Source organism: Myxine glutinosa, chromosome 9 (genome assembly GCF_964187855.1).
Source record: "Myxine glutinosa chromosome 9, kmMyxGlut1.1, whole genome shotgun sequence".
Classification (NCBI taxonomy): domain Eukaryota; kingdom Metazoa; phylum Chordata; class Myxini; order Myxiniformes; family Myxinidae; genus Myxine; species Myxine glutinosa.
The window spans coordinates 6530475-6556383 of record NC_136269.1 but is presented as its reverse complement, the minus strand read 5'-3'; the positions used below and the strand labels follow the sequence as shown (position 1 = coordinate 6556383).

Below are 25909 nucleotides of genomic sequence, written 5' to 3'. Positions count from 1 at the left end.
CCAGTCTTGCTTATAATAAATGTTCTGTTGAATCCGTCCATTAAACTTTGACAAATACTTAGTATGTGTGTGTATGTGTATGTGTATGTGTGTGTGTGTTTGTGTGTGTGTGTGTGTGTGTGTGTATATATATATATATATATATATATATATATATATATATATATATACATACATATATATATATACATATATATATATATATACATATATATATATACATATATATATATATATATATATATATATATATATATATATATATACCGTAAAACTTCGACGATAACGTGCCCCTGTGCATAACGCGCACCCCCAACTTGGACTTTTGTCGCGGTGTAAAAATCTATAGACCTATATATAATAAGCACCCCCATTTCAGCACTCAAATGAAAAAATATATCGATGTAAAACATGTTATTACATCTGTCAAAAACGGTGAAGTCCTTCTCAACCACAACTGTCGGCCACGATTTCGTAATAGTTGAACAGAGCGGCGCAAATGAAAGAATATCACGGCAGGTCAAGGAACTAAATTTATGACAGTCGTAAATCGTATTAATCGTGATGTTCAGTTGTGATTACGCAAAGTTTAAACATAGCAACATATCAGCGCATATTAAATAAATGGGGGAAGTCAGATTAATTAAAATTAATAACAAGTACAGATACATTCAAAGTACACCGCCCCATGCCAAATAATTAAATATCCGACAGCACGGCATTGCCGGGGCGCCTCCGGCGCCCGGCAATACCGCAGTGCAGCTCATAGAGATTGCATTGGGAGGGAGAGGTGTACAATAATTGATTGATTAATTGTATAATTAAAATCAATAAAAGATTATCACAAAATATTTTCTTAATCAATTGGCTAATAGCATAACTAAACCACAAGTACTTCATCTGAAGATGTATCTTTTTAAAATGTAATGAAATGTCATTAATTAAAAAATAAAAAAATTAATTGATTAATCAATAAATAATTAATCGATGAAATGATTAATTAATAAATCAAAACTATCCTTGATAGCCACATCAATTGGTCACTGTCATGTCCAAATATTAGCTTCCTAGCTCAAAAGGTGCCTGAGATATTGGCCAAATGAGAAAGAAAATAAATAAATGATTAATAATGAAAATAAATATATAATAATCATTAAAAAATTAAATTATTAATCAATTCGGTCACAGAACACATAAACCACCACCATTTCATCAGAATCTGTAACTTTAAAAAATAAAAATATTTAGTCATTAATCGAATAATTAAATAATTAATCGATTCATTGATCAATTGATTAATTAATAAATCAAAAATAGCCTTTGCAGCCAAATCACCTGGTCATCATGTCCAAGTATCAGCTTCCTAACTGAAAAGGTGCCTGAGTTAATGGTCAGAAGAGAAAATTAATTTAATTAATTAAATAAGTACTTAATTAATCGTTAATAATTAAATAACTCCTCAATTATTTGATTAATCAAAAAACAAAAAATACAGTTTTTGACAAAGGACTTGCTCACTATTTTGCCGAAATTTCAGCTTCCTCGCTCGAAGGATGGCTGAGATATCGCCCGGACAAACAAACAAGAAAGCAAGAAAACAAACAACCAGAGTGAAAACTGAGTACTCCCTTTCAGCGTGCGTCATTGCCGAGCCCCCTTCGGTGCCCGGCAATGACGATATGCAGCGCCTGGAGATGGCATAGGAAAGGTGCGGTATACAATTAATTAACCATGAGTTCTCGACGCCGATCATACTCCGCGACTCAAAAACGAAACATTGTTCGGTACGCTGAACATCACGGCAACAGAGGTGCTGGGCGGGAATTCGAGGGAATATCTGAGGTGAACATCAGACTAAGGTCAGGAGACGACAGAAGGAGCATCTGCAGTCGCCCCCAAGAAGCAAAATGGCCGAACGGGGTCACGCGGCCGCCCATCCCGAACTCGAGGCCAAACTGCTCGATTGGGTCGCAGATCGTCGGCAACAAGGCGGTGACGTCAGCATTTCGGAGGTGCGTGTGAAAGCGTCATGCTTGCGAATATGCAGCCAAACATGGTCACCTTCAATGCGTCACGTGGATGGGGAGATCGTTTTATGAAGCGGGACAGTCTCTACCTGGACAATGACATAGACGGTGCAAATCTGGAGGAGCTTCTTCATCTTTTCAATACGACGGATGAGTCGGATACTAAATACTTTACTTCATGATTGTGAACTTACTGATTATATATTCTATATTAAACAATTGGCTATTCTGTGTTCTTCTTCTTTGAGTATTGCCACTTCCCTTTTCGAAAACGTCCTCGACGATCGTTTCAACATGAAAAAAACCTACCAAAAAATTAGACATATGTATAATACGCACCTCTAACTTTAAATCGAATAACTTAAATTTTAAAAAAGATCTATGTGGTACTCAAGTCTTTGCAGATGTCATAGGGTACTAACCCTATGACATGACACTGACGTCATGCACATAAATTATGCACAGTCTGCAAAGACTTGAGTACCACACGGATGCCTCCTAGTTTGGAGGTGATGTCTTGGTATAATTTATGTGCATGACGTCAGGGTCATGCCATGGGGTTAGTGTGCATCCTTAATGAAATTTAATGTTCCTGACTGGAAACCTCCTAATTGTTGATGAGCAGGGCAGAGACAATGTGTCAGCTGGCAGGCTACACTTGTTTCTGGTAGCTTGTGCAGCAACTGCTGGGGTGAGACTTAATCTGTGCCTTGCTTCCTTGTCAAGTTAAGGGGTTCAACGTGTGTGTGTGTGTGTGTGTGTGTGTGTGTGTGTGTGTGTGTGTGTGTGTGTGTGTGTGTGTGTGTGTGTGTGTATATATATGTATATATATATATATATATATATATATATATATATATATATATATATATATATATATATATATATATATATATATATATACATATATTGTTGCGGAGATGAGTACTGTATATTTTTTGATTGTGTGCTGTACTATTATTATGATTGTTTATTCTGCGCCCCCCTACCTCCGGGGCTGTGTAAAGGTGAAAGGGCATCCCATAATTAGTCCACAAGCATACACATCAGCCAAATAATAGAATACCCCTGTTGATAGTTATCTCTTATTCTGTGTTTTAGAGTAAGGCTGTGTCTCCCATTAATTGAAGTACTCCATTGCACCAGTGAAAGAGAATAGATCCCCTTTCCTTCCCATCCCCAAAATCTCCATTTCCTTTTACACCCCCTTCCGTCATTGCCGGGCCTCGATTGCCGAATTACCTCCCCTCCAATAACCGCCATTGAACATGTGCTCGAATCGGAGAAGAAAGGCGTGCCCGCCCGTCGTCATCAAGGGCGGAGCCAGAGGGTCGCGCGACCAACCAGGGCCGAGGTGAGCACCCCGATGGGCGTGTCCAAAAGGCCGGCGGCTTAATCGCCGGAGGCGCTATAAAAGGCGCGCACGCAAGAAGCAAGTGAGTTGGTCGTGGAGAGAGTCGTGAGGAGTCAGTCAGTGGAGTCGGTGGTCAGTTGGTTGCGTTGGTTGCGGTGAGGAGTCGGTGGTAAAGAGTGAGTGGACCAAGAACGAGTTGAGGGTTTGGACCAGACGAGTCGGACAAGGCCTGGCAAAGCACGCGACGTCCACAGCAGCCACAACAGCAGCTCGGGGGCCTGAACGGCGGTTTGGAGCAGGACCGTAAAGGAACGGCGGCTGCTAAACGCGCCGGTTGAGCTGCAGGACCCCTTTGGACCTCCCTCTCCCTCCAGCCATCCACCTCCTGCCTTTCCACCCTTCTTGTGTACGTGAGTTTGTTCTGTTTGTTCTGTCCTGGGTTAATTAAGTCTGTATAAGCTAGTATTTTCCCTGTGTCACCTGCGTCTTATGTGCTTGTAAATAAACGTGACTGCTTTCTTTTTGCTTGTGTAAATAATAAATCCCATTACTCGTCTGTACGTCTTCTCGTTTTATTCCTTTTCCTCTTTGCATTGCGTCGTTTTAGTCTTTTCCCTCATTGAGCAGCTGCGGTGCGATCCGGCCAACGTTTGGGCGGGATCGGGTTCTAATCGGGGAGTAACTGTTCGGACGCGGTAATACCAACCGCTCGGTAAAATAACATCTTTAATCCGCGTCTGTAACAATATATACATATCGCTAAACCTTAAAGAACACTAAAAACACATTTTAGTCATATTTTTTTATGAGTAATGAACACAATTAATAAATGAATTTGTAAAGAATAATAAATAAAATTAATAAGATTATGTTATTCACCTTAAACATGGCGTCTCTTCTGAACGCAAACACACATTTTAGCAGTCTTATCCGGCGGCGCTTTTTCAGTGACGTATGCGAGAATACGTTCCCCATCATGAATGATGGTCGATATCGTCGACCGTGGCAGCCCAAAGGCATAGACCTTATCGCGAATCGGTAAATATCAACAGAGGGCGCTCCACCGCAACGCATGATGGGATCGAAAAGGGGGCAAAGGTAAACACGAACCCAGAAGAGGAAGCGTCTGTCTACGATCGACGCTGTGTTTACAGAAAGGAAGATGGCTAATGTGAAAGAAATTCAGCGTTTTTTGGCATTAAAATCCAGCGATTTAAAGAAATATTTGAGGGAAAGGGGGGTTCCCATTGGAGAAGAGAAACAACCTGCTTATGCAAGAACAGTTCCTGAATGTTGAAACCTCGATCGGCCATACAAATATCGCCGGGCTGGAACTTGTCTACAATGTTCGTCATCTTTACAATTTTTTTGTCCGACGTGTTTCCTCCTGTAGGTTTGGAAATGTATGAAATTGTTCCGCTAGGTGTAATACCAACAAGGCACTTGAGAGTAGGTCTTGACTTATATTGGCTGTACACTTGCGAACAAAACTTGGGAGACGGTGCTTTGTCCTAACCCAAAGCGAAATGCGAGGTCCTCGTCGCGAAGATTAAGCCGAAGCTTCATGAGTGTCATGAGTAGTTGATCCTGTAAAGATTGAGATCGCTTAACTCCGAGTTTTGTAGTATTGTTTATTTCCCAGGTCTTGTCTTCCATTCAAAATTTCCCCTTATAATAATGAAGGTTCTGTGCATGAGGAGATACTTCTGCTAATAACCACTTAAACAGGTCATAACTAGGTAAACCTGTATAAAGTTTCACAAGTTCATCACAGTTTGCTATGTCCGAAACAGTAAGCTTCTTGTTACATACTGCAATGGCGGCTTTCAGTTTTGCGACGGTGTCCTTGGCTTGCAAATACTGGCTCATGAGCTGATCACAGTTCACAGTTAATTTTTCACAGTAAAAAAGTCCTAAAAGTAGTTTAAAGTGGTAAGGATCACATAGTGTGTCAATGTAAACAAGCAGTCTGTCAAAGTGACAGCGACCACCGGCGGCGCTATTGCCCCTTCCCGATCCCATGACGCATTGCGGTTCCGATTCGCGATAAGGTCTATGTGCTATCACCGACACTTTTTCACCTTTTTCATACCTTTTAATCAGATTTAACTTATCTTCCATCGTAACCACATTACGCTTGGAAACACTAGCATTATCCTTCTTAGGACCCATGGCCAACACAGACACAGTAAAGGAATACTGGACGTCACCTCTGTTTTGAATGAGAACCAGCAGCTGCGCGTACGTACAGTATACTGTACGTACATTTATATATTTTTTTAATGTGCTTTTTATTGTATTTTAAATTGTTTTTTAGCTTCTTTTATTGTTAATTTATGTACTATTTTATTTATTTACAATATCTTTTTAAGGAAAAAATTTTTTTTGCACATCCGTAGGAGTGACATAAAGTCGCACAAAATGACGTTCGCTGAACTGAAATTTACTCTAGAAGAGTGGCGTAAAGTCGGATTTGACGGAGGTCGAAATGGCGTAAAACGGGGTATGACTGTATATAGACCAATATCATTGCTCGATGTAGATGGGAAGATATTGATGAGTGTCTTTGGGGCACTGCTCTCAGGCTTCATTAGAGGGAATGGTTTTGTGGATGGTTCTGTGCAGAAGGCAGGAATACGAGGATCACCAGGATGCATTGAACACTCGGCAATGGTCTGGCAAGTGTTACAGGAGGCAAAGAGGCAAAGGAAGGATGTGGCGGTGGTACGGCTGGATTTGAAGAATGCATATGGGTCAGTGCCGCATGCCTTGATCAGGTATGCCATGGATTTATTTTGGGTGCCACGGAGATTTAGGGATTTTTTGATGGCATATTACATATCCGTAATCCCAGTCGTAATTTAACGTTTGATTTTGTTTCAAAAAAATTTGGCTAATGTGCAAAATAAAGAGATACCACTTGGAAAAAAGTACAGAAGTTTAACACAGTTCTGTCCGTGAATTGAGTTCGATATCAGTTTACATCACTTTCAAGGATCAATTTATTTGCTTCGAAATGTCAAATGTGGTTTTTCTTTCTTTTAAAGGTCACACTAACAAAATGGAGAATAATTTCAACATAATTCCAATGAACATTTGGTTCGAAGACATCTTGAAAAGTAAGTTCACCCCCACAAAAAAAATATTCCATATTAAATGCCAAGTCTGTATATAAATAAAGAAATATATGCTCCGGGATAGGAGTCCGGAGCGAACCGTGAGCTTCATGCATCTGTGAGTGTGGAATGCACATGGGGTCAGACTTGCGATAGCTGGGTCGTTCCGATGGACCGGACCGTTCACCCTCCCCTTGCCCCCCAAATTCCCATTCCACTCCGTAACAGTTGCAGGGAAATTAGTTGTTTATAACTCTGTCAATAAAAACCCAACCGACTCATTAATTATCTTTAAGGCGGAGGTCATCCATCTGCCTGATTGGTCCTTCTAGGATCTTGGCACTGTTAGTATCCACTTTGTGGTCGTCTTTAGGAGGCACTCCAGACACTTTGGAATGCGCATTAAATATCACCAAATTATAGCAAACACACACAACAGAGGTTTTACACATTGAAATGTTTTCTTGTCAAAAATGTTTGTATCCTTTTACATTATGGCAAATTTTAATAGAGAAGAGACGTTCGCAAAAAGTGTCGGCATGCCAGCGCTTTGCCATGTATCTACCGTCAGGGGCACGGCAACAAGTGCGTCACAGAACACCTCACCTGCGACCGTCGATCCAGACGGCGAGGCGCCCACGGGCATTGCGTTTGCCCTCGTTCCGCTGCCGATAGCTGAGAGCCATGTGATGCCATTGGCCGGGTGCCAGAACACCCTCACGTGACTCGGCCTGGGCCAACAGATCGGCCTTTCTTCCATCCCCATGATCGACCACGACCCTGTAACCACATAACCGATACGAGCAGTCACAGGAACCCCGCTCCCATACGTGGTACGTTTCCACTTCGCAATTCTCCATCCTCGATCCCTGATTTAAGGCTTTGATTTCTTGCACAAACAAAAGATGGCAATCCAAAATAGGGAAGATAAGTTTACAAACACCTTTTTTAAGTGCAACTTGTTGCTTGTCAATTACGTTTTATTATAAACAACAACAGAGAACCACAACATTGATTTTAATCAAAATATAATTGTAGGACAAAACCCCACTCACAAAGAGGGTCTCGCCAGTGGAAATCAATTAAATAATTGTGTGCGCATGCGCAAGATCAAACACAAGGGCCGAAAACTTTGCTCTGAATGAACAATGTCCTGCACTCACCATTACTTGTCAAAAACATCCGTAACTAGAATGAGCAGAGATTGCACAATGCACACCCTCTCACCAGGACTTGTTTTGTGTGGTGTTTGTGTGGTGTTTGTGTGGTGTTTGTGTGGTGTTTGTGTGGTGTTTGTATGGTGTTTGTGTGGTGTTTGTGTGGTGTTTGTGTGGTGTTTGTGTGGTGTTTGTATGGTGTTTGTATGGTGTTTGTGTGGTGTTTGTGTGGTGTTTGTGTGGTGTTTGTATGGTGTTTGTGTGGTGTTTGTGTGGTGTTTGTATGGTGTTTGTGTGGTGTTTGTGTGGTGTTTGTGTGGTGTTTGTGTGGTGTTTGTTTGTGTGGTGTTTGTTTGTGTCGTGTTGTTTGTGTGTTGTTTGTGTGGTGTTTGTGTGGTGTTTGTGTGGTGTTTGTTTGTGTGGTGTTTGTTTGTGTGGTGTTGTTTGTGTGTTGTTTGTGTGTTGTTTGTGTGGTGTTTGTGTGGTGTTTGTGTGGTGTTTGTGTGTTGTTTGTGTGGTGTTTGTGTGTTGTTTGTGTGGTGTTTGTGTGGTGTTTGTGTGGTGTTTGTGTGGTGTTTGTGTGGTGTTTGTGTGGTGTTTGTTTGTGTGGTGTTTGTGTGGTGTTTGTTTGTGTGTTGTTTGTGTGGTGTTTGTGTGGTGTTTGTGTGGTGTTTGTGTGGTGTTTGTGTGGTGTTTGTGTGGTGTTTGTGTGGTGTTTGTGTGGTGTGCAGACGACACATTCACAACATAAGTCTCTGTTCGTGCAGGAGACAAACAGACCTTTACAGTTTTATTGGAGAGATTCACATTCTAATCGTATGTAATTTAAAGACTTAGTCACATTACGTACTTTATAGACATATGCACGTTTTATAAAGATGCACTCATGTTCTTGTTACACGTACTTCATAGGCACACTGACTTTCTTAATCGTACATCCTTTATTGACAGACTCACATTTAAATTGTACGTTCTGTCTCGAGGTACTCCGTTTAAAAAAAGATAACGTGTAATACTGGCTATTTTTCTGCCCTAAATTAGCACATGATATGTGGACAGACATCCAGACATACAGACAAATGGACCCAAATCCTTGAGAAGCAAGGACAAACCAACAACGAAGGGTTAATGCCCCCCTTTTGCTCTGACAAAGGGTTAATGCCCCCCTTTTGCTCTGACGAAGGGTTAATGCCCCCCTTTTGCTCTGCCGAAGGGTTAATGCCCCCTTTTGCTCTGACGAAGGGTTAATGCCCCCCTGTTGCTCTGACGAAGGGTTAATGCCCCCCTGTTGCTCTGACGAAGGGTTAATGCCCCCTTTTGCTCTGACGAAGGGTTAATGCCCCCCCTTTTGCTCTGCCGAAGGGTTAATGCCCCCTTTTGCTCTGACGAAGGGTTAATGCCCCCTTTTGCTCTGACGAAGGGTTAATGCCCCCTTTTGCTCTGACGAAGGGTTAATGCCCCCTTTTGCTCTGACGAAGTGTTAATGCCCCCCTTTTGCTCTACCGAAGGGTTAATGCCCCCTTTTGCTCTGACGAAGGGTTAATGCCCCCCTTTTGCTCTGACGAAGGGTTAATGCCCCCCTTTTGCTCTGACGAAGGGTGAATGCCCCCCTTTTGCTCTGACGAAGGGTTAATGACCCCATTTTGCTCTGGCGAAGGGTTAATGCCCCCCCCCTTTTGCTCTGACGAAGGGTTAATGCCCTCCTTTTGCTCTGACGAAGGGTTACTGCCCCCCTTTTGCTCTGACGAAGGGTTAATGCCTCCCTTTTGCTCTGACGAAGGGTTAATGCCCCCCTTTTGCCCTGACGAAGGGTTAATGACCCCCTTTTGCTCTGACGAAGGGTTAATGACCCCATTTTGCTCTGGCGAAGGGTTAATGCCCCCCCTTTTGCTCTGACGAAGGGTTAATGCCCTCCTTTTGCTCTGACGAAGGGTTAATGCCTCCCTTTTGCTCTGACGAAGGGTTAATGCCCCCCTTTTGCCCTGACGAAGGGTTAATGACCCCCTTTTGCTCTGGTGAAGGGTTAATGCCCCCCTTTTGCTCTGACAAAGGGTTAATGCCCCCCTTTTGCTCTGACGAAGGGTTAATGCCCCCCTTTTGCTCTGACGAAGGGTTAATGCCCCCCTTTTGCTTTGACGAAGGGTCAATGCCCCCCTTTTGCTCTGACGAAGGGTTAATGCCCCCCTTTTGCTCTGACGAAGGGTTAATGCCCCCCTTTTGCTCTGACGAAGGGTTAATGCCCCCCTTTTGCTCTGGCGAAGGGTTAATGCCCCCCTTTTGCTCTGACGAAGGGTTAATGCCCCCCTTTTGCTCTGACGAAGGGTTAATGCCCCCTTTTGCTCTGACGAAGGGTTAATGCCCCCCTTTTGCTCTGGCGAAGGGTTAATGCCCCCCTTTTGCTCTGACGAAGGGTTCATGCCCTTCATCGTCGATTTCTCCTTGCTTCCCACGGCGGTTACCAGACCTCGATCAATTTCCTGATGATTTCATCCATTGTCACATGGTAGACTTTGCTGTTAAATAGACGTGGCAGCTCTCTGACAATTGGCTGATTTGTTTGTGTTGGGTAATTGGTAAAACTAGTCAACAAGTTGGTTCACCGCATCCCCCAAACACCGTCATCATCATAATCTTCCCATAATCAAAATTACAACTCACCTGAAAACTAGCAGTCCATAGGCTGGCTCCGCCCACACCTGCAGCATTAGACAGCGAGAGCCAATCGAGATCAGATGGACAGAACAACCGGTGGGGAGTCGATCTCCACTCCGTACCGGCAGAGGATAATCGATCACGACGACCCGCTCGCCTTCTGTCGGAACATCAACACCAGGAGAAATTAAACTTCAAACACCAGCGACTTAGAAAAAGTGGTCAACAGCTTGGGGTTGTCGGTAACAGAAAGGTTGCACATGGGATCCGACTCGATGAGGTATGCACTTGTCTGCAGTAACTGAGCACGTTTTTGAACATTTTCAATACGATTTTAAAGGTGAATATCAGAGCGCATTAAGCAATTATTCAAAGTCAAACTTGGGACATTCAAGCAAAGGTATAAAAAAATATTCTGAGGGATAACACACGTCCTGCAACTTGCACAGATAAGCTCAAGGTGATTTGTCAATAAAAATATCCTCAAGGCACATCGATCCTCAAGGAATTTATAAGGAAAAGTTGCACTAAATCACATTAAAGAAAAAGAAGAACATGGTATCCAGAGAAATCACAGCAACACAACAAGAGGGCCCAGCATGATGAGACTTCCTGTACCTTTTTTTGGCTGGTAAGTCCATTGGCATAATCCTACCTGTGATCGACACTTGGCTAATATGGCTCTTGTTTTGGCAAAAGGGAACGTGGATGGGGGTGCGGGGAGTGGTGTTGGAGGTGTCGGAGAAACCAACAGCAAAGCTGTGAAAGCTGCCCAAAAGTAACATACAAAACGTGATTCGATTACAAACATGGGAACTCACGTACGTGCATATATTTACACCAAACGCAAATTGTGGGTCAAATGTTGCTCGGCCAATACCTATTCTCCAGCAACTCCTGAAACCAAAATCAATTTCATCACAATCAGCTTTAATACGATCTGCAACGGGACCAGAGCATGATGGCGCTCCGATCTTCAAGACCAGAACTGCTGAACTCGCTCAAGCCTCATATATGTGTTTACTTTATTTTGTGAAAATTTGTTTGTTGGCCATGGGTGAGAAAAGTAAATTAGATCCTTTCAAACACATACTGGTTATCCTTCAACATTAAAAGGAAGAAATTGTAATCTATTATTGCTGCAAAACAAGCTATTTCTAATGATTGCTAATGATATTTCTAATATGTCAGATTGCCAATTTTAGTTTTCGGCAAGCACTTCTTTAAGTTCGCGACTAACCTTTATCTATCAATATTGTTGAAATGAAGATCAAATAGCTCTATGTTGAAAAAGTCAAAACTTTTCATGGGGTGTACTTACTTTTTCACATGACTGTGTGTGTGTGTGTGTGTGTGTGTGTGTGTGTGTGTGTGTGTGTGTGTGTGTGTGTGTGTGTGTGTGTGTGTGTGTATGTATGTATGTATATATATATATATATATATATATATATATATATATATATATATTGTTGTGGATATGATGATTGTGTTTTTATTATTGTGTTTTTTATTATTATTGCTTTATTCTGGACCCTCCTGCCTCCAGTCTGTTGTATAAAGGTCAAAGGGCGTTCCCGTAGTTAATTCCATAAAGCATACACGATAGCCAATCATAGATTTCCCCCCTTGTTGGTAGTTATATCTTTATTATGTGTATTAGGGTAAGGCCTTGTCTTCCATTAAGATGACACTCCATTGCACCAAGTGAAATAAGATAGATCCCCCTTCATTCCCATTCCCAAAACCTCCATTTCCAACTGCGTCATTGCCAAGCCTCAATTGCCAGCTACATCCCCTCCAAGCCTCCATTGCTAACTGCACTGGGCAGTTTGCCAGGTTTGCTACAGCTGTGGTTGTTGATTTCGCCCCAAAACCACCATTGAACATGTGCTCAGCTCGGGGAAGAAGGGCGTGCCCACCCATCGTCATCAAGGGCGGAGCCAGAAGGCCGTGCCGACCAATCAGGGCCGAGGCGAGCTGACCGATGGGCGTGTCCTGAAGGCCGGTGGCTTGATCGCCTGAGGCGCTATAAAAGCGCGCGCGCAAGAAGCGAGCGTGGTTGGACCAAGCGAGAGATAAGTCCTGGAAAAAGCACGCGACGTACACACAGCAGCAGCAGCAGCCACAGCAGTAGCCACAGCAGCTTGGGGCCTTGACAGCAGTTTATGAGCAGGGCCGCGAAGGAACGGCGGCTGCTAAACGCGCCGATCGTGCTGCAGTACCCGTGGACCTTCCTCTCCCTCCAGCCATCCACCTCCTGCCTTTCCATCCTTTTGTCAGCAGCAGACACAGCAGCAGCAGCAGCAGCCACAGCAGCAACAACAGCAGCAGCCACAGCAGCAACAACAGCAGCTTCAGCCACAGCAGCTTGGGGCCTTGACGGCAGTTCTTGAGCAGGGCCGCGAAGGAACGACGGCTGCTAAACGCGCCGATCGTGCTGCAGTACCCGTGGACCTTCCTCTCCCTCCAGCCATCCACCTCCTGCCATTCCTATCATCATTCCCCACGTGAGTCTGTCCTTGTTTGTTCTGTCCCTGGGTTAATTAAGACTGTTGGTAAGCTAGCGTTGCAATGTGTCTCTAATATCTTCTGTAAATTATTTTATTATCTTTCCTTCTCCTTGGTTACTTTGAGCGTGTATATAGTAGGAATAAATTTAGTAGTATTTCCAACCTTTTTGTCTTCTTCTTCTTCTTCACATCCGTGTCGCTTTTGTCTTTTCCATATTGAATATCTGTGGCGCGATCCGGCCAACGTTCGGGAATCGGGTTAGTCGGGGTAACTGTTCGGCCGCAGTGCCATCCGCTCGGCAAACCAACATCCTTATCCGCGGTCCGTAACAATATATATATATATATATATATATATATATATATATATATATATATATATATATATATATATATATATATATATATATATATATATATATATATATATATATATATATATATATATTGTTACAGACGTGGCTTAGATGTTATTTACCGAGCGGTTTGGTATGACCACGTCTGCACAAGTTACCCGATTATACCCGAACGTTGACTAATCGCGCTACGCTAGGTCAATGAAGGAAAAGACACACGGCTGGGATTAAAATGACACGACACCATGGATACGGTTCTCAAGGCCTCCGGAGGAGATTATATTCGTTCGGAAGGTCAGATTACAGGGACGAGAGGTACAGCATAGAAAGACAAGCACTTAGACACAATCTTATATTAACCCCAACAGACGACAGATAAACGGGACAAAAGGCTGACTCACACGGGGATTGATGGCTAGGAAAGGCAGGATCGATGGCTCCAGGTGCACCTGGGCTCAGGGACAGAATCGACTCGGTCCGGTCCAGAGATGCGGGAGGTCTCACAGCGCTCGAGGTAGTGACTTGCTCTTCTTCAAGCTGGGGGCGCATCTGACGTCACGTCCGGTGAGTCGCTTCGTATATCCGGCGGGGAGTGACACGCCCTCGGCTCGTTAGCTCCGCCTCGTGGAATTGGCACGTTGCTTCTCATTGGGTGCGTGCGGGGGTTTACCAGGCTCCGCCCTTGACGAGGAGCTGACAGCCAGCCCCTTCGTGGTAACCCCGTGGAGCGCATGGTCATGGCGGCTAACCGAGCTGGTGGGAGGACGCACACTCCCCCCGCGCGCCGTGGTTGTAGTTGTTGTTGTAGCTGTAGTTGTTGTTGTTGTTGTTGTTGTTTGGGGAAGAAGATGGAAGGAGGTATGGGAAGGTCCTAAACTCACTACTGGTGCCATATAATCACATTCTGGTGCAACGAAGAGTCATAATTAATAGAAACGAGTCCTTAACTGACATAGACTAAGAATAACTAGCAAGATGTCCGAAAGTTGTCTACGTGAGATGCGGTGGACCTGGGCACGACATGTAATGGGGGAAAAAGGGGAAGGTCGGCTCTACTGATTGTTGTTTACAGACAATGGGACTAGGGAATGGGGGATTGGGGATAGTTGGGGAGTATTGGGGAAATAGGGGAATATTTACAAGCGGATATGGAGGCCAAATTCCATATTCGCAACAATATATATATATATTGTTATGAATTTGGTAATGCAACATCTAGAGCTAGGTAGATCTGAATAGGTAGGTATTCGGCTGTCGTGACAGGGACTCTACATGTAATAAGTTCTTGATGTTTAGGCGTTTGTCGGGGTAAGATGTATGATTGTGGATCTACCTGGAGGTCCGAGTGTTAAATAGTGAGGGATTAAAGGTAACGCCCCTGTGAGTATCACCTAGTAATCAAACCTTTGTCCTTTATGGCACTGCAAACCACATAAACATTAGTTAGGTCCTTAGCGCAACATTAAATAATCCCCTTTCCCTGACAAGGACTTCGTATTAAATTGACAGGAAACCAGGTCAAAAACACCGCCACGATTGGCCGCCACCGTGTACACCTCCAAAGGCCTACAAACCTGGCCGGCACGTGTTATGCCAGGACCGCAGGGTCGCGTAACGGGGGAGATGTCAGGAGTCGCGGGAGGCTTTGATTGGCTGAGGAGTGCGCAATGTGACGTCATCGGCCACCAATATAGGCGACGGTCGGACGCCATTTCAAGAGTTGAGTTGAGTTCGTGGCAGGCACTGGCAGACGCAGGCAGGCACCAGAGAGTTGAGCGGTGGTGGAGAGTTGGAGAGGACACGCCATTCCAGTCGCAGTTCGAGTGCAGTTCGGGTTGTAGGGAGTCGCAGGAGACACACGAGAGCACACCCAGTTGGCACTGAGCAGTTCGTTGGCACTTGGCTGCCAGCACTCCCGCGTCGAGTCGAGTGGAGTTGAAAGGAGTCCTTCCTGTCCCTGGTCAAGTGGAGCCGCTGGCCTGCGTCGGACGCGTGGTGCTTGGAGCGAGGGGCCTCGTGGTGTGCGATCGGGCCGGAAGGAGCGGTGCTGGACACCAACAATACAAGACGACAAAGACAGATAAGCCCGATCTCCGCGTATATTTTGAACGACGGGACGTGTTATTTTCGTGATTAATCTCCCTCGTTTGTGTTTGCTGTCAGTCGTGTGGGGACGTCCCGATTTAGGTTTATTAGAATTATTAGATTTACCGGCGGGCTTTTTCACTGGCTTTACTTTTCCTAATAAACCCTTATATTACTTTTTGTACATAATATCTGAACGCAGTTTTCCTGGGTGTTTGATTTTAATAGATAAGGTTGCGGAGCCTTCGCTGCGCCCCGCCATTCCGCGCGTTGGTGTTGAACTTGAGTCCGCCATTGAGTGTTCGCCTCGGGAGTTAAAGTCTCGCAAATCGGTCATCCGTAACTGTGGTGTTAATCACGGTTACGCGACAAGTGGTGTCAGGAGTGTAGGATTTGAACCCGTCGGACAAATTTTTTTGTCCGCGGCGAGACATCGACACGGTCGGACAAATTTTTTTGTCCGCGGGGCGACATCGACACGGTCGGGCGTACATTGCGCCCGACGTTCGAACGCAAAATTGTTATAGGCGAGGCGGAGAAATTTAGTAATCAATTGGGCATACGGAGCGCGATATCGCGTCTTCGTCAAATTTAAATTGTGTTACTGGAATTATTAAAATAAATACGCGCGCGGGAAACAATCTTCCGGAAAGCGGATGTCGGAAATTGACGAGATGGAAGTACGCAGCGAGGCCTCCGTCAGCGTCGGGAGTGAGCCGGAAATGGGGGATAAGGAGGATAGCGTTGGAACTTTCCCCGCCGCTGGGACGGCCCCGATAGATCTCCAGACCATAGTAAATTTAATAAATGCTCAGAGGGCCGAGGGTGAGCGAAACCTTGCAGAAATTCGGGGAGACATGAGGGCTCAGAGTGAGCGATTGGAGAACCAAATGGGGGTAATGAGGGACGAAGCGAGGGCTCGGAGTGAAAAATTGGGGGCAAGGAGGGACGAAGCGAGGGCTCGGAGTGAAAAATTGGGGGTAATGAGGGACGAAGCGAGGGGTACCGGTGAGGGGTTAGACAACGGGATAAAAGAGGTGAAAAATGGGTTAGAGGGGTTAGAAAACAGTATGGAAGGAAAAATTGGGGAAATGGCACAGCAGCCGGGAATGGCAAAATTGGGAATTGCACAGGGAATGGCAATTGAAGTAAATGGGGAGACCGCAGGTCCACAGGTGGATGGGGAATGTCCACAGGTGGATGGGGAATGGCCACAGGTGGATGGGGAATGTGTACAGGTAGAGGGGGAATGCCTGCAGGTAAACGTGGAGAGTCCACAGGTGAGCGGGGAAGGAAATTTGGAATGTGAGAGTTGTAATGGGGAATGTTTCCCACATTCTGGCCTGGTTGTTTATCGGGACCGTGTGGATGTCACAACACCCCAACCGGGGGATGAATTTGGAATTGTGCAGCACCAGGGCGGTGGTGCGGAGCAAGAGGGGGTAGAGTTTTTGGGGGTCCATGCGATAGAGCCGGACCGGGTATTTATTGGGGATATTGATCAAAGCCTGGCGGGGCCAGGAATGATTTCTAATGATGAGGATGAGTTGATCCAGCGGCTGGAGACCTGTGACAGTCCCATGGAGGTAGAGCTTGTTCAGGCCCAAAGGAGTCTGGGGGAAGAGGTGAGTTGGTTCGAGGAGGTGGTTGGAATGACCGAGGGGACGCTCACTGTACACTGCTATTTGGAAACAGAGGCTCCAAAATTGGACAACCAGTTGGGGGAGTGTGTTGGCTCCGGGCTGGATTTGGATCTTGGAGGATCGGGAGATAGAGCTTCTGGAGATTTGGTCCCTGTAGGGAATTTGGATCAACTGCAGGGAGGGGCAGAACAACTGGTGGTAGAGGTTGTTCCCTGCAGCTGCGGGTTGGCAATGGGAATGAAAATTTGTAAAATAAAATTTAAAATAAAATTACAATGGGAACTTGATTTGGAGCAGCCATGGTGGGGATTGGTCCCCGGGCTGCGGGATTTGGACATGGAGAGGTCATGGGTGATGGCCTCGGGCAAAAGTTGCCCCTTTCAAAATTTGGGTATGCCGGCCAGCTGGGGGGCTGTGATGGCGAGATTTGGACGTGGGGTCCAGCCTTGGGTGTCGAGGTACGACCTGGGTCCCACGGGGGGTCTGGTGGAGTGTGGCGTCCCTTGTCCGTCGGGGCGCCGTCCGAGCTGGTGGCTCGGGCCGGTAGGGTCACCGGACCCTGGTGGGGGTTAAGACCTCCAGGGAGGTCCGAGGTGGTTTCTCAAGCCTGGGATGGCAAATATTGAGGACCACTGGGGGGAGGTGTTGTGGGTCGCGCTTTGGTGGTGGCACCGCAGATGGCCAGCTTGGGCCTGATGTAGTGATCACCCGGGCATGCGACCTGACACCCTCTCCCTGAGACTTTGGGACAACTGGCATGTGATGACCTGCCATGCCGTGTTGGTCGATGGACGCGGGTCAAACCGAATGGACAGGGATGGAGATAGCCTGCCGGACAACCATTGGGGCATCTGTGGAACGTGATGGTGTGAGTGACCTTCCACAGATGCTCCGTTATGATTTATGGACTCTCGGGTTGGGAAGAGAGCCATGGGGATGTGAATCGGGAGATGTGTAACGCGCCGAGCATATGGGCCATGCTCGGCTGGCATGTGTATGGCAAAGCATCCTTCTTTGGTGAGGTGAGTGAAATGTGACAAATGGTTGGCATGGGTAATCTGTGGGTTAGATGCAAATTTAAGGGTGGATTTTGAAATGCCATGGTGGACACTGTACAGTGACGCCATTATTGATCCAGGTGTGTAGACCAAAGTGTTGGAGGCTGTGATGAAATTAATAGGGTAGCAAGACACAGCTTTCAACTGGTTGCGGGGGCAACTGTGCTGATATTTGGGACGCGGGATGATGGGGATGTAGTTGTGTAGCCTGAGGGTCAACGTGGTGCTGTGCGTGTCCGAGGTGTGTGGACCATGTCTTCTGGGTGGGTCTCCTGGTGGAGCATGGCTGTTGACTGGACCTTGGTGTGGTCAAGTGTGGGTGAGCACTGGGGGGCTGCAGTTCTGTAGTCGGACTGGGGGATGATGGGGAGGTGCAGGGGACGTGGCTGTAGGGATGCCACGCACTGCGACCGTGCCCCCCAGGGCCGAGGTTGTGTGTGCGGTAGTGTGTGTTGTGGCAGCAAGTGCTCACCACATTGGCCAGCTGGGGCTGCTGCAGCTGTGTTCCTCGCAGGGGGGCCGAAGGATGGATGGTGGGTCGCACCCTTATGGACACTCATGGGCCATGTTGGCGTTTTGACTGCTCACCTTGTCCCGGTGACCCTTGCACGGTAGAGGTGCAGAGCTGTCGTGGCCACAGGTAGTTGTGTAGTGATGATCACCGTTGGAAGCGGATCCACATACCTGCCAGTGTAGTGGGGACAAAAGAGAAATTTGGAAGGATTTGGTAGGCCCAATGTGAAATTTTGGGAATTGTATGGGTGGATGACACTCTTGAACCTGACCAACCTGCAACTACCTGCACTTGAGGTGAGTGTTTTGAGGAGTACTGTCCCAGGCTTCAGGACTTGCTTTGGAACTTGGGGACATGTAAATTGGAGTTGGGAGGCGGGTGAGAGTGATGACATGGCCGGTGAGGGGATGGAATGGGAGCCACAGTGTCTTGTGGGTGGCGTATGTTTTTGTATTGTGGTTATGTGTTTTGATGTGGTCGTGAGAGTGGAACCTGGAGAGTGTGTGATGATTATTGGAGATAATGAGGGATGATAATTGTGCTTTTGGAAATGTACTTTTGGGAAGATGTGATGGTTTAAATGTGAACTGGGGGGATTTCACATGTAGCAGGCCATGGCAAGCCTTGTAACACCTTTTACACCATCTATGAATTGTACTGAATTGTGCTGAGTTGTGTGGAGAATTGAATGGCAGCGGGGGAGGAAGTGTGTTTTGGGGACCATGGGTGGGGAAGGTGTGTGTGTCCGCAGGTACAGAGCAAGCTCTGAGGAGCGATGCCTGCGGGCCCCCCTCTGCGGCAATTACCCCTGGCAGCCGGTGGTAACTGGAAATTGGAGCTCGTCGGTGGAGGGTCTGGTTGGGCGCCGCGGGGTGAGGAAGTCCCCCGGTGACCCGTGTTGCTGCGTGAAAGCAGGAGGCAAAGGAGCCTGGTGTGTGTGGAGACCCTCACCGGCGAGGTAACGGCGGAAAGGGGCTGTTGGGCTGTCATGGGGCCAAGAGGTAAAGGGGGGGGGGGCAATGAACTTGTAAGTCGGTTGACTTGTTTTTGGGACTGCGGGCACCACAGCCTGATGTGCCCCCCACCATCTTTTTGTGCGGTACCTCCCCGCTGCCTAGTTGAGGAATGCACACACACGTGAATGACATCAATGCCATGGTCCTGCAGGGGGTGTATGGGAATAAGTGCTTTGTTGATTTTTGAAATGCCTTGATGACCTATGGAATGAGAATGAGTGGTTAAGGGGTCGGTGTTGCATGAATGTGGGCGAAATCCACCGAGCCGTGTCACTCACCTGTAACATCTGGACAGGGCCCGTGGAAATTTAGTGGGATGCATTGGGGATGGCCCCGCAGGTAAGGTTGAGTCTTGTGGCATCCACCGGGGGACGCGGTCTGTAGACCGGGGTATGTACAAAGGTTAGAGTTTTGAGTTTTGGAAAGATGGTTAAGTTTTGTGGTTAAGTTAGTGTTGTGTGTTGTTGTTTCCTCCCTCCACAGGAACAACGAAGAAGATGTACATACTTGCATGATGGTTAAGGGGTTCAGCATGTTAAGGAAGTGTAGGTAGGTAGTCCGACTCACTTCCCACAGCCCTTCCTGATTTATTTCATAGGTTAATTAAGTGTGTGACAGTAAGTGTTAAGGCTGGAATGGTAGCCCTGCGGTGAACCTTGCAGGAGCTACGGTTCCAGGGGGGGGGGCTGTGTTATGAATTTGGTAATGCAACATCTAGAGCTAGGTAGATCTGAATAGGTAGGTATTCGGCTGTCGTGACAGGGACTCTACATGTAATAAGTTCTTGATGTTTAGGCGTTTGTCGGGGTAAGATGTATGATTGTGGATCTACCTGGAGGTCCGAGTGTTAAATAGTGAGGGATTAAAGGTAACGCCCCTGTGAGTATCACCTAGTAATCAAACCTTTGTCCTTTATGGCACTGCAAACCACATAAACATTAGTTAGGTCCTTAGCGCAACATTAAATAATCCCCTTTCCCTGACAAGGACTTCGTATTAAATTGACAGGAAACCAGGTCAAAAACACCGCCACGATTGGCCGCCACCGTGTACACCTCCAAAGGCCTACAAACCTGGCCGGCACGTGTTATGCCAGGACCGCAGGGTCGCGTAACGGGGGAGATGTCAGGAGTCGCGGGAGGCTTTGATTGGCTGAGGAGTGCGCAATGTGACGTCATCGGCCACCAATATAGGCGACGGTCGGACGCCATTTCAAGAGTTGAGTTGAGTTCGTGGCAGGCACTGGCAGACGCAGGCAGGCACCAGAGAGTTGAGCGGTGGTGGAGAGTTGGAGAGGACACGCCATTCCAGTCGCAGTTCGAGTGCAGTTCGGGTTGTAGGGAGTCGCAGGAGACACACGAGAGCACACCCAGTTGGCACTGAGCAGTTCGTTGGCACTTGGCTGCCAGCACTCCCGCGTCGAGTCGAGTGGAGTTGAAAGGAGTCCTTCCTGTCCCTGGTCAAGTGGAGCCGCTGGCCTGCGTCGGACGCGTGGTGCTTGGAGCGAGGGGCCTCGTGGTGTGCGATCGGGCCGGAAGGAGCGGTGCTGGACACCAACAATACAAGACGACAAAGACAGATAAGCCCGATCTCCGCGTATATTTTGAACGACGGGACGTGTTATTTTCGTGATTAATCTCCCTCGTTTGTGTTTGCTGTCAGTCGTGTGGGGACGTCCCGATTTAGGTTTATTAGAATTATTAGATTTACCGGCGGGCTTTTTCACTGGCTTTACTTTTCCTAATAAACCCTTATATTACTTTTTGTACATAATATCTGAACGCAGTTTTCCTGGGTGTTTGATTTTAATAGATAAGGTTGCGGAGCCTTCGCTGCGCCCCGCCATTCCGCGCGTTGGTGTTGAACTTGAGTCCGCCATTGAGTGTTCGCCTCGGGAGTTAAAGTCTCGCAAATCGGTCATCCGTAACTGTGGTGTTAATCACGGTTACGCGACAATATATATATATATATATATACATACATACATACATACATACATACATACATATATATATATATATATATATATATACATACATACATACATACATACATACATACATACATACATACATACATACATACATACATACATATATATATATATATACATACATACATACATACATACATACATACATACATACATACATACATATATATATATATATATATATATATATATATATATATATATATATATATATATATATATCTGTATATCCATATATATATAGATATACCTGTATAATGTATATCCATATATATATATGCCTCCATACCACCTTCACCTCCTATGTGAAAAATAGAGAACACCCCAAGGGCTCTCCGAGAGGTGGGGCGGAAGATGGGCCCAAACGGACAGATAAAACGGATAAAGACCCCGATACTGATATTGACAAACGAGAACGGATTGTGAATGCAAGTCTGGTAAGGTGTCAGTGTGGACGTGAGTTCGGATCCATCAGAGGGTTGAGGATCCATCACGCCAGGAAAGGGTGTGGGAGTGATCGTGTGGGAGATGTTGGTCTATGGGGTGATGGTGTGCATGTGGAGGCAGGCCAGGTTCGAGAGAAGTGTGGGTGTGGACGTGAGTTTGAGTCTGTGAGAGGATTGCATATCCATCAGAGCCGGATGGGTTGTGTGCGTAAGGTGGGTGAGGAGGAGGTACAGCAACGCAGTGCCTTTGAAAAGCGAGAGAAGTGTGGGTGTGGACGTGAGTTTGAGTCAGTGAGAGGATTGCATATCCATCAGAGCCGGATGGGTTGTGTGTGTAAGGTGGATGAGGAGGAGGTACAGCAACGCAGTGCCTTTGAAAAGGGAACATGGAAGACGGCCGGGAGAAACAGCCAGGTAGCAAGCCACAGTGTTGTATGTCCTGGGGTTGTACTTCAGCAGGGAAAGGATGTGAGGTGGAGAGTGAAATGGCCAGGTATGGGAGAAAGGGAAGTATGGGAGAGAATGGATGGAGTGATATGTGGGGTGCTTCATAGGTTGAAAGGAAGGGTGGAAGATAGATTGAGAAAGATGAATGAGATTGTGTTTGAGTATGCATGTGTCACGTTTGGAGTGAAAGAGTGTGTAGAGAGGGGTGAGAAGGAGGCATGTTTGAGCAGGAGGCAGAGGGAGATCCATGAGTTGAGAATGGAGTTCAGGAGTTTGAATGGAAGATGGAAGAGGGCAGTGGAAGGGGAGGGGAATGGGCTTGAGGTGTTGACGAAGCAGGTGAGGATAAGGTTGGTGAAGTTGAAGAGAGTGGAAAGGATGAAGAGGCGAAGAAAGGAGAGGCAGAGGAAGAGAAAGAGGTTCTTTGAGAAGCCTTTTCAGTTTATGAAGGATCCGTTGGAGCCGTCTCAATTTGGTGTACTGAAGGTACCAAAGGAAGAGTTGGAAGGTCACCTGCATGTCACGTATGCAGACACAAGGAGGAACGAAGTGTTGGAGGACATCGAAGGATTGGTGAGACCGACAGAGCCAGGTGTTCCATTTGATTTGTCAGAGCCAAAGATGTCTGAGATTGAGGCAGTTTTGAGGAAGGCACGGTCGGCATCGGCTCCAGGACCAAGTGGGGTGCCATACAAGGTGTTTAAGAGTTGTGAAGGCATCAGGCAGTATCTGTGGAAGGCTCTGAAGGTGGTATGGAGGCAAGGAGTGTTGCCCAGTCAATGGACTAGGGCGGAAGGAGTTTATATTCCAAAGCAGGAGGAGGCTGTGACACTGGAGCAGTTCAGACCAATATCATTGCTCGATGTAGATGGGGAGATATTGATGAGTGTCTTTGCGGTATGGCTCTCAGGCTTTATCAGAGGGAATGGTTTTGTGGATGGTTCTGTGCAGAAGGCAGGAATACCAGAATCACCAGGACGCATTGAACACTCGGCAATGGTCTGGCAAGTGTTACAGGAGGCAAAGAGGCAAAGGAAGGATGTGGCGGTGGTATGGCTGGATTTGGAGAATGCATATGGGTCAGTGCCGCATGCCTTGATCAGGTATGCCATGGATTTCTTTTGCGTGCCATGGAGATTTAGGGATTTTTTGATGGCATATTATGATCAGTTTTGGATGCGGTTTGCGACACAGTCCTATGTAACAGAGTGGCAGAAGTTGGAAGTGGGGATCCCGATGGGATGTACCATCTCCCCTATTTTGTTTGTGCTGGTTATGGAGTTGTTGATACGTGCGGTGAGTGGACATGGGAAAGAAGTGGCGCTAGCCCCTGGTCAGAGTTTGCCAGCAATGTTTGCTTTCATGGATGACCTGACAATTGTCCAACAGTCCGCTGATGCAGCAGTGGAGGTACTGGGATGACTGGAAAGGTTGATGCGGTGGGCAAGAATGGGATTTAAAGCAAGAAAGTCGAGGAGTGTGGTAGTGAGACGAGGAGTGGTGGATAACATGCACAGGTATGAGCTGTGAGGGGAGGTGCTTCCATCATTGGTAGAGGCCCCTGTGAAGGTTTGGGAAGATGGTATACAATGGAGTTGAATGATGTGGGAAGAGTGGAGGAGGTCAGAAACAAGCTTTTGAGAGGTTTGAAGAGGATTGATGAATGTGGTTTGCCAGGTAAGTTGAAGGTATGGTGTTTGAAGTTTGGATTGATGCCACAAGTATTGTGGCCATTGATGTATGATATTGCGATTGGGCATGTGGAGAGGATGGAGGTTGTGGTGAGCGGGTTTGTGAGGAGGTGGTTGGGAGTGCCACGCTGTTTGACGAACATTGCCTTTTATGGTCAGGGTGGAAAACTCCAGTTTCCCTTGACATCATTAACCGAGGAGTTTAAGGTGGTGAGGGTGCGGGAGTTCATGATGTTGCGGGATTCAAGTGATGCAATGGTAAAGAATGCTCTCCCAGAGAAGAAGGGAAGTCGGAAGTGGAATGCAAGAGCAGAGGTGGATGAGATGGAGGGGCGGTTGCAACAGGAGGAGGTAATGGGGATGGTACAGCATGGGAAGCATGGCTTGGGGTGGATGAAGCATGAGCGATGGGGAAAGGCACGTGTGAAAGAGAGGAGGAAGATGGTTGAGAGGGAGTTGAGAAGAAAGGGAGAGGAGGGGAGATATGTGAAAGCAGTCGGTCAGGCACAGCAAGGTGCTTGGACTAAGTGGGAAGTTGTGCGCGTGAGGATGTTTAAGTGGCAAGAGATTTGGAGGATGGAGCCAATATTGTTGAATTTCCTGTTGCGGGCAACGTATGATGTGCTTCCGTCACCAGTAAACTTGAGATTGTGGGGGTTGTTGCAGGAGAGATGTTATTTGTGTGAAGGTGTGGGAACGGTGCAGCATGCACTGAGTGCATGTTCAGTAACATTGGCAGCAGGACAATACAGGTGGCGACATGATCAGGTGCTGGCGGTGGTGGTGCAGATGGTGCAACAAGAGGTGCTGAGGTCGAGAGAGAGAAGAGTGGAGAAGGAGACTGATGGGGGAGAGGTGTGGTTTGTCAAAGAGGGCCAAGTGGTAAGAGGTGGAAAGAGGAGGAGGTGGATAGCAAGAGGGCTGTCAGATGCTTGTGATTGGCAGGTGGTGGCAGACCTAAAGCCACAATTGGTATTCCCAGAGGAGATCTGTGTCACGAGGTTGTGGCCTGACATTGTCATTTGGTCAGGTGCAACAAGACAGGTCATCTTAGGGGAATTGTCTGTACCTTGGGAAGAGAACATGGAGGAGGTGCACGAGAGGAAGAGAGGAAAGTACAGTGAGCTGGAGGCAGAGTGCTGGGAGAAGGGTTGGCGAGTTTCGTGTCAGCCATTTGAGGTGGGTTGTAGAGGGTATATTGGCAATTCCTTCTCTGCATTTCTTGCTCGGCTGGGAGTGTGTGGGACAGAAAGAAGGAGGATGTGTGACAAGGTGGCCCAGGTTGCCTTGAAAGGCTCATTTTGGATATGGAGGAAGTTTATGGAGGCACATCGAACAGTGTAGGTTGGTTGTGTTTTTTTTTGTTTTTTTTGTTGCTATTATTATTTCTTATTTTGTGTATATGAGTGAGTGGGTGAGGGTGTGTGTTTTTGCATGATTGAATTTTTGCATGAGTATGTGTTTTTGTATGTTGAGTGGTATATGTTGTAAGGGTATATGTAAGTGGTATATGTTGAGTGGTATATGTGGTATATGGTTGGTGTTGTGTGTGTTGGTTGGTGTTGTGTGTGTATGTGTGTGTATGTGTGTGTATGTGTGTGTATGTGTGTGTATGGGTGTGTATGAATGATCTGGTGTGTTTTGTTGGTGAGTGGTGAAGGGTAGAAAGGTGGGTGTTTGAGTGTTCCACCGTGTTTGTTTGGTGCTGTGGATTCTGGATGTGGAGGTGTTGCTGTTGTAGTCTGCATTCGCACTGGCTGGGGGTATGTATGCATCCAGGTGTAGTTGCTGCATGTGTATGTGTATGTGCCCCTGCTGGCCCAACTTAGCTGACCATATCGAGG

At 46.6% G+C, this 25909-nt stretch overlaps 1 protein-coding gene across 1 annotated transcript in view; it reads right to left on the bottom strand.

Annotated features, from left to right (window-relative positions):
• LYST (lysosomal trafficking regulator) overlaps nucleotides 1-25909 on the bottom strand; it is a 457799-nt gene that overhangs the window by 243692 nt on the left and 188198 nt on the right. The window contains exons 14-15 of the mRNA XM_078785068.1: nucleotides 10313-10466; nucleotides 7104-7277 (exon numbers count right to left, since the gene is read on the bottom strand). Coding sequence (XP_078641194.1) covers nucleotides 7104-7277; nucleotides 10313-10466 — 328 coding nt within the window. The remainder of the gene's footprint in view (nucleotides 1-7103; nucleotides 7278-10312; nucleotides 10467-25909) is intronic.